Below are 9,478 nucleotides of genomic sequence, written 5' to 3' on the forward strand. Positions count from 1 at the left end.
AAATATAAATTTTGCAGGAACGTAAGGCCTTCTTTGGTTTGGAGGAATTTCATAGGAATTCTAGAGGATAGGATTTCTTATAGGATTTTTTTAGAGCCCTTTGGTTCATAGGAATGGATTTTTATTCCTACATAGGATTGGTTTATATCCTCTACATTTTATAGGAAAATAAAAATGAGCCTAGACTCAATGGAAAAATTTCTTTGGTGTCAACCAAATGACATCTCATTTCCTATTCCTACTCATAGGATTTGAGATATATGTCATCTCATTTTTTATAAAATTCCTATTCCTACGATAATCTTATCCTATGAATCAAAAAGGCCTAAGCATTAAAAACACAGCAACCATCCGTGGTATCGGCCGCCAACGCCATTCAAATCCGGCAACAAAATACCCGGGCGTGGCACGTGCTTACCGCCTGACAGAGAAGGGGGCCGCGTTTCCACCCCCGTTTGAATTTCGAAATCGGATCCGAAGCCGTTGCGTTGGGTCCACCACCCGCTGGAGGACGCCCCACGGTTCTCATTTCTTCCCATTTTCTCTCGCACGCCTCCCCCTCTTCCGTCCGCGCCGAGCTCTCCCTCCCCCCCCCCCCCCCCCCCTCCCCCCCCCCCGCCCCCCCCCCCCGGCCCGTCTTCCTACGCAGCCTCTCTTCTCCCGCACGCCCGCCGCCCCATCCTCTCAGCCCCCGTCGACGGGAGGCGCCGCCACGGCGAGGGCGCGGTGAGGTGAGACGGATTCAAAACCCTCGGCTCAGATTCCGAGGTTCGCCCGAATGGATGCCCGGATTTCTCAGATTTCCGGCTCGGGATGTCTAGATTTCTTGTTTTCTTGGGGTATACTTTGGGCCCTGGACCTTTTCTTGATCCGTTCTGGGAATTTCGTGTTTAGGGTTCTTCCGATGGGGAGCTCGGATATGGCGTCGCAGCCGCAGAGCGACAGCGTCAAGGTGGCAGTCAACGTCCGGCCGCTCATCACGCCGGAGCTCGTCCTCGGATGCACGGACTGCGTCACCGTCACGCCGGGCGAGCCGCAGGTATGTCTTTCTTGGTTGCCTCTGCTGGTCTTGGCAACATGCGCTCCCAGGATTACAGATTGAACTGACGGATGGGCGGGCACATGATAGATTCAGATCGACAGTTGATTCATTCATTTACCAATCTGTTTATCTGGTTTGTTGCCATCTGGGTGGTCCGTGAAATCATGTCTCTGTATTCTCGAGAAAATAATCATGGCATCTGTGAATTTTTGTTTCTTGGAGCATAATCTGGGCGGCCAGATCCACCAAGGGCTTGGATGCATATGGGAGATGAGCCGTGGGGCCCTGGTTCTATTGCTTAGGAGTTAGGACCATTGTCTTTGCTGATTTTGAGCACACTGTTAAAACGTGTTATATTTTCACCGTTGAATTTCTCTTCCAGAACATTGGAATCTATTGTGCCCATCGGAATGAATGCTGAACCAGTATAATTTATATGATAACAACTTTATCAGTAGATTTCTTTTTCTGAATGGCTTATAAGTCTATAAATAGATGTTTATGGTGCTTTTTTGTGCTATTGTAGGTTCAAATTGGCCCACACATCTTCACTTATGATCATGTCTACGGCAGCACGGGGTCTTCTTCCTCGTTGATATTTGAGCAATGTGTGTATCCACTAATCGACTCATTGTTCTGTGGATACAACACCACTGTGCTAGCTTATGGCCAGGTACTTATTTTGTATGTTGGAAGTAATTTCCACACGTGCAATTACAATTGGTTGCTTTATAGCATTGCTCCTAGCTGTTACTGTTGTTCACCTAGCAGCTAATTAACCTTTATTGACAGTTTTATTAGGAAGATGCTTTACTTGTTGCTGTTTTGTGAGTGTAACCGTGTCATCTTCAATATTTACTCTAGCATCACTATAAGGATATCCGTGCGTGATTAAAGGGAGACATCTATCCATATTTGCGCTAGGGGTTTATCCATCACTTGGCACAATGTGTAATTTTTAGACTATAGTACATTACTACATCGAGAGCCATAGTGTAGCAACTACGGATTCATCATGTCAACTTCTTTTTAGGAATGCCTTAATCATATGATTTTGTAGCCTTAACTTTTCCACATGATTTGTGAACGAGTGTCATGCTTAAAATGAGAAAATTGCCACTTTGCTTCCAACAATCCAAACAACATTTATGCCTCGTTTAGTTATGGTCCAGATCTCAGCATAGAACATAGACAGTAGCAAGGTAACAACCAACAGTTATGTCTTGAGAGTATTATTTTTGTTCTTGGATGTTTATCTTCTAACTTGCCTTTTTCTCATACAACCTTTAGACTGGATCCGGGAAGACATATACGATGGGGACCAATTATTCTGGTGAATCTAACTGTGGAGGAATAATTCCACAAGTCATGGAGACGATATTCAAGAAAGCTGATGCAATGAAGGGTGATACAGAGTTCTTAATTAGGGTATCCTTCATTGAGGTATGCTAGCTGGTACTCACTATGTTCCATATTTCTTGAACTAAAACCACGACAAGAATTATGGACGGAGAGAGTAGCACTTATCTTTACTTCAATATAATTGAAATACATATTTTGCTTATTACCATTTGGTGTGTGTTGCTGTTCACATCAGATATTCAAGGAGGAAGTATTCGATTTGCTTGATGATCCTGGGTCTGTTGCAAAAGCAGCAGCGCCTGCTAGAGTGCCTATTCAGATTCGAGAAACTGCAAATGGAAGCATTACGCTTGCTGGCGTGACGGAGGCTGAAGTCAAGTCAAAAGAAGAAATGGCCTTGCACTTGGCACGAGGATCTTTGTCACGCGCAACTGGAAGTACAAACATGAATAGCCAGTCAAGGTAAGTCGCATATACTTCGATGATGCGATGAGCAATTTTGTTTACATGAACACCAACTTTTCTGTTTAGACTCCTTTTTTCATCTGTTCTGGGTTCTAATACTACTAAAACGGTTAGATCATTCTGTTTATTTTACTGTTGGCTTTTGTGTTGCCATATGTGCTATTTGTTGGATTGGTTTTAAATTGGGACCTTGAGCAGATGAGCTACTTGCATGATTTTTGAAAGTTTAAGTGTAGACATTCAAATATTTTAAGCAATTGCTTTGGACAGTGACATGCCCTAGAAAAACACAATGTTGACCAGTAATTTTGATTATAATGTATTTATAACTTGTATTTCAATGGACATTTTTTCTTTGCAGTCGCTCTCATGCTATTTTTACGATTTCTATCGAACAAAAGAGGACCTCAAGTTCTGCATCTGAGAAGTCAACTAGTAATGAATATGATATTTTATCATCAAAATTTCATCTAGTTGACTTGGCTGGTTCTGAGAGGGCTAAACGAACAGGAGCTGATGGATTACGGCTTAAAGAAGGCAAGGACGGATCTTCTTGCATTTGTAGATGTTGGTTTAATTCAGTATATAACTTCTAAACTGATATTGAATATGTTCTTTGTATCTTCTGGCTATAGGGATACACATAAACAGAGGCCTTCTTGCTCTTGGCAATGTTATTAGTGCATTAGGTGATGAAAAGAAGCGGAAAGAAGGAGCATTTGTCCCATACCGGGACAGCAAATTAACTCGCCTGCTGCAGGTATGTATACCATTACTTGTATTTCTATATGACCTCTTATTTTAAGCCGGAAAACTGAAATCTAATATGTGGCTAATGGCTATTTGTTCTCTTGCAGGACTCTCTAGGAGGAAACAGTAAAACCGTTATGATTGGTAGGTTTAGAGTTTTGCACACTTATATCCTCGTATTGCCCTACTGGGAACAATACTAAAATCAAATTTCTTTGCCATTTATTTTTTCTGCAGCTTGCATTAGTCCTGCTGATTCTAATGCAGAGGAAACCATAAATACACTCAAGTATGCCAATCGTGCACGGAATATTCAAAACAAAGCAGTGGTATGCTTGTTCTATCCTTAAAGAAACCTTTGCATCTTTTATTTGGGTTGCCATCACTTGCTTATCCTTTTGTATCTTATGAATAGATCAACAGAGACCCAGTTACAGCAGAGATGCAAAAATTGAGGAGTCAATTAGAGCAGCTCCAGAGTGAACTTCTGTTTTCCCGCAGTGGGAGTGCGGCACTAGAAGAACTTCAGGTTGGTTTGGTGCATTGACCAATCAGATTAGTTCATTTTATCACTAATGTTCTTTTCTGCATCTTTCAGCTGCTGCAACAAAAAGTCTCTCTACTTGAGTTAAAAAATTCAGAACTGTACTGTGAGCTCAAGGAAAGGGAAATGTCTTGTGAACAGTTAGCACAGCGTGCAGTTGCTGCCCAGGTATCTTGTGCTTGAATCGTGCATGCACTTTTCTTGATTCAGTGAAGCCATAATATACTTCTGTACATAGTGTTATTTATTAGTGCTTTATGAGTTCACCCTCCTTACGTAATGCAGCATGTGGGTGTATCTCTTATGTGATATTTGTATGTCTTCATGATATGCAATTACTTATATACCGCATACCATTTCTCTGTACCATCTATATAATGGAATGTAGCCTATGAGTAGCCCTGCCAATAATGTAGCACAATACATAACAAATATTTTATTTGTTGACAGCTGGAAAAGGATCAGCTCATGTTAAAGCTCGATTCAGCACGCAATGGAAAATCGTGGGATGATATTGAAAATGCCGGTAGTGAGCAGGTGTGTACAATGAAGTGTCTCTAATCAAATACCGTTTTGTGTGGACATTGTCATACCACCCTACTTGAACTGTTACATTATTATTTTCTGAGTAGGATGTGGACCTTATGAAGACCTATATATCGAAGATTCAGCAGTTGGAGGCTGAAGTAACACGGCAGAAGTTCTCCACTGCCTGTAGAAATGGTTTGCATGATCGACTTGCACTGGATAAGGGCATGCTTCTAGACGATCTAGGTTCAGGTTGTGAAGTAGGAACGCTCGAAGTGTCAAGTAAGTTACTGAAACACATTGATACCATGCGTTCGTGACACTTACTCTAACAGGCACCCTTCTTTTTCAGGTGAAGTTGATGAAGAAGAAAAGGAAAGAGAACATTCATCCATACAGGAGAAACTGGATATGGAGCTGCAAGATCTAGATAAAAGACTTCAGCAAAAGGAGGTACTATTTTTCTTTCTTTATGATTGTAGTTGTTTGTATATGATTTACAACTTGTCTTGCTTGACCTTGGCATTTTGTTTACATGTACTGAATATTCTTCATTCACCCATCCGTTGTAAACTCGTGTTCAAAGATAACCACATTTAACCTACGATTCTTATAGTTTTTTACTGTTCTCTGGTATTATTTTTTTGTTCCACTGGAAGATTGTAATTATACCTCTTTTTAAATTTAAATTTCTGAAGGCTGAGATGAAACAATTTGCGAAGAGTGATACCTCTGTTCTCAAGCAACATTATGAGACGAAGTTACATGAGATGGAACAAGAAAAGAAGACTTTTCAGGTTTCACCTGGCTTAAATTTGCTGATTCCTTTTTTCCCCCCTGAAACAGTAGTAATCTTAATTGTGTTTACAGAAAGAAATTGAGGATCTCCGTCATGCACTAGCAAAAATATCTTCCTCAACTGATGAGTGCTCACACAAAATGAAAGAGAACTATCTTCAGAAGATGAACATGCTTGAAACTCAGGTTTGTACATACATGAATTGATCTTTTCTCTTTCTCAGATACTAACTGGCCACCATTATGGCAGGTCTCTCAGCTCAAGAAAAAGCAGGATGCTCACCAACAGTTGCTACGACAGAAACAAAAAAGTGATGATGCAGCTATGCGTTTACAAGGAGAAATTCAACGCATCAAATCTCAGAAGGTTTTCCTTTCCTTCCAAATGTTCCCAAATTTAATGTCGTTTTATCATCTGACTTATGTTCTTTTAAATGTTATCTTAGGTTCAACTTCAACAAAAGATCAAACAAGAATCCGAGCAATTTAGATCTTGGAAAGCGGCTCGTGAAAAGGAAGTGCTTCAGGTTACTGTTTTGACTGTTTGTAGTTCATTTCTTCTGTAAGCTTGCAATCTTTTAAAGGACTTGTGGTGAGAATGGTGTGTTTATATTACCAGCTGAAGAAGGAAGGGAGACGGAATGAATATGAGATGCATAAACTCCTAGCTTTAAATCAGAAGCAGAAAATGGTTAGTTTTCTAACAAAAAATCGTTGTTGTTGCTTCCAAATAACTTGGTAGTTATGCCAGCCTCCTCCATGTAGGTTTTACAGCGAAAAACTGAAGAAGCTACGATGGCCACGAAAAGACTGAAAGATTTGCTCGAAGCAAAGAAGTCCACCCGTGATGCACATGGTAAGAAGCTACAGAGAGTGACTTCTTTTCTGCTGCTACTGAGATATTTATGTGCTCATATGTCCCAACTGATGAATTGCTGCCTTTTGGTTTTGATTTGTAAACTTGAAGGAACAGGTGCATCAGGGATTCAGGTGCTCTTACAAAAACCTGACAATATTTCGGTGAATACAATAGGCTTTTGTACTTTAATGTTGTACTATGTCTGAAATATTCTTTTAACATGTCACTAGGCCTTGATGCGAACGATTGATGATGAACTTGAAGTAACTGTAAGGGCGTATGAATTACGTTCACACTATGACCGACAAATACAAGAGTAAGTCTCAGGTTCCTTCTGTTGCTAATATAAGCTTTTGTTGCTAGTACTTTCTTGCCTGGTAGTGTTTATCATGTATATGTGCATTGTATCGAACAATTTTGATGACGGACAAAAAGGTGAACACGGTTTTAGTCATCGGAAATGAAACAGGCCATGTGAAAATAATTCCTTTCCATACCAAATTGACCATACCACTGGAGAGATCGATGCCGAGCGTGTAGAGTAGGGTCAGCTAAAATCTGCAAGGCTTGCAAATATATAGGCTTATATCCTTCTTGTTTCAAAGGCACATAAGTATTGAGATTTTTTCCAACACATAATTTATCTGAAGGGAAATCATGGGCTTTCACAGTTCAGTAAAGTTAGCTCTGATCTGTTTCTTTATTTATTTAAAATCAAAAACTGTTGTAACTTGTAACTGTGAAATTCTACATGCGCTGGTTGAGTGTTGTCTTGTGCATTAAAATTTCATGTATTTTACATAAACTTTTCTTTAAAACAGGAGAGCAACAATATCTAAGGAAATAGCAAAGCTGAAGGAGTGTCCTGAGGCTATGTCTCCTAGCGCTAGGAGTTCCAGAATATCAGCACTGGAAAACATGCTGTCATCATCATCTAGTGCTATGGTATCAATGGCTTCTCAACTGTCTGAAGCGGAGGAGCGGGAGCGTGTGTTCAATGGTAGAGGCAGATGGAACCATGTAAGGTCCCTGCCTGATGCAAAGAACACAATGAATTACCTTTTTCAGTTAGCATCATCTTCAAGGTATGTTGTACTTGTCATTTAGTTTCCAATGATGTTTATATCTCTTATGTTGTGTAATCAGTACTACCTGTTTTTCATGATTGAAGTTTTCTAAAAGAAATTAAATGGACAATCCCTAGTTTTTCCTAAATATGTTCTAATTTTCTGTATGTCGCTTCAAGGTGCCAACTACATGATAAGGAGGTGATGTGTATAGAGAAGGATCTCATCATTGGAGAACTGAAAGAAAAGGTGGTTGCGCTTAATGGCAGAACTAGACAGTTAGAAGCACAAGTTAATGATCTACATAACCAAAATATGCAGGTAAATACTCTATAATTGTGCACTTTTATCATCACTGAAATTTTGATGATGCATTTCATTAAGCAGATACGATTGCAGTTATCACTCGCACACTGATACTTTCTTCTAATTGACAGCTTTTCGCTGCAATGAACAATGCGAAGAAATCTGGTAGGGCCTCAAGGCGTGATACTACTATTGATCCAGAAGATGGTCAAATTTATGCTTTGCGGAAGGTATCTAGCTACCTTCCTGTTTTCAGTTTCATCTAGATTACATCTGGTGACATTCATAGGCAGTTTTTTCTCATGTTGCCCATCCTGAATGTAGAGTGCTCGAGGTTCTCAATTCCAGCATGGTAAGAGCAGCTTCTACTGGTCGGATGACATGGACATATCAGATGCTGATGAGTCGGGAGAATTAGAAGATATGAGTGATGATGGATCTGATACAGACTGGGTAGAGTCATCCAGGAAAATCAATAATACACGGCGGCGAACATCTAACCCGAGTAGAAACAATTCACTTACAGATGTGAAGTCAGAGATGCCTAGTGAGGAAATTCCCACTATCCAGAAAGAGCATGCTTCTTCACAGTGCTGCTCGTGTTCATCGAAATCGTTGTGCAAGCTCACCAGATATTGTGAGTGCAGAGCTCTAGGCTCACAATGCGGTACTGGTTGCGGGTGTAATGCTTCCAAGTGTTCCAATAGGATGCGCGTCGTCAAGGAAGAAATAGACGATGAACCACCATCCGAGAAGGAAGGGAGCGAGTTTGGTAACGTTTCTTCTTCAGGGAATGATGCCAAAATGAAGGAAGAAGTGAAGCAAGGAATCATGCTTCTCGAGAATGCTGTGGCTGAGAAGGAAACTCAGCAGCCAAAATCAAGAAAGCCATTGGCGGACATTGGAAATAACGATGTAAGTACACTACTACTATTTCAGGGAATACGGAACTGTTGCTCGCGACCAATCTAGTTTTCGCTGTCATGGACATTTCTGTACCGTCACTGCCTCATTTTGCGTGCATGACTTACAGGCAAAACAAGCTGGGGCAAAACCTAAGCAGAGGAAGAACTGGCGCAAGTCGGCAACAATCCAGCTCGTCCCTACGGAGCCTCCTGCACCAGCCCCAGCCTCTGCGCCGGATAACGCCGAAGCCGCTCCGCAGAACAGAGCCGACATTCCCCTGAGGCTGCCAAGGGCAATGTCCTCTGTGTCCGCTGCGGAGAGTAACCCTCTTACGGACCGCAATGCCACCAAGGCAGGCGAGTCCGTGAGCAGCAACAAGGAGAACGGCAGCGTTGCCACGACGAGGGTACCGGCTCCGGCTCCGGCTCGGTCGAGAAAGAATGCTGCCATGGAGAAGGAGAACCACCTGGGATGATGATCATCAGCCTGCCAGTGATGAGCATGTTGGAAGAGATTGCAGAAGAGGACGAGGTTAAACTGTTATAACCGACGAACGCCGAGATCCCACCTGGAGATGATCGGTCGGGTCCTTTTGCCGAGCCAAGAATTGATTGTGTTTTCTGTGGCATCCGACCGCGGAGTAGCGTTTCTGTTTTCTGTAGCCGGTTCTCCCGGGGCATGTCAGTTAAGTTAAAACTGTGTCTCTCCATACTGGATAGGTTTAGATGTACTTATGTGTGTTGTGAAGCCAGTTTTGCTGGCTGGCTCGTGTACTGCGGTGGGAGGTTACCTGACAGATGACAGTTTCTCTGCTGTTAAGATATGGCTGTGTTTGCGTTGGTCGCGGTTCA

The 9,478-nt window shown here is 41.8% G+C and overlaps 1 protein-coding gene across 4 annotated transcripts; it reads left to right on the forward strand.

Moving 5' to 3' along the window:
* Window positions 1-591: 591 nt before the first annotated feature.
* Window positions 592-9,478, forward strand: LOC125536586 (kinesin-like protein KIN-4C). 4 transcript variants are annotated; one of them, XM_048699828.1, is made up of 27 exons: window positions 592-731; window positions 895-1,039; window positions 1,569-1,715; window positions 2,333-2,485; window positions 2,640-2,866; window positions 3,231-3,406; window positions 3,505-3,629; window positions 3,727-3,763; window positions 3,857-3,948; window positions 4,035-4,148; window positions 4,218-4,331; window positions 4,614-4,700; window positions 4,796-4,973; window positions 5,044-5,144; window positions 5,390-5,488; window positions 5,562-5,675; window positions 5,740-5,856; window positions 5,936-6,016; window positions 6,109-6,180; window positions 6,255-6,345; window positions 6,457-6,479; window positions 6,579-6,664; window positions 7,170-7,433; window positions 7,595-7,736; window positions 7,853-7,951; window positions 8,046-8,636; window positions 8,755-9,478. In XM_048699828.1, exons 2-27 carry the CDS (start codon window positions 905-907, stop codon window positions 9,100-9,102), a joined length of 3,813 nt encoding a protein of 1,270 aa, XP_048555785.1. In that variant the 5' UTR covers window positions 592-731; window positions 895-904; the 3' UTR covers window positions 9,103-9,478. The 4 variants fall into 4 exon arrangements, with proteins under 4 accessions (XP_048555785.1, XP_048555786.1, XP_048555783.1 ...); XM_048699829.1 differs by having other exon boundaries at window positions 619-768; XM_048699826.1 differs by lacking the exon at window positions 592-731 and having other exon boundaries at window positions 779-1,039.

This window comes from Triticum urartu, chromosome 2, assembly GCF_003073215.2.
Source record: "Triticum urartu cultivar G1812 chromosome 2, Tu2.1, whole genome shotgun sequence".
Taxonomy (NCBI): domain Eukaryota; kingdom Viridiplantae; phylum Streptophyta; class Magnoliopsida; order Poales; family Poaceae; genus Triticum; species Triticum urartu.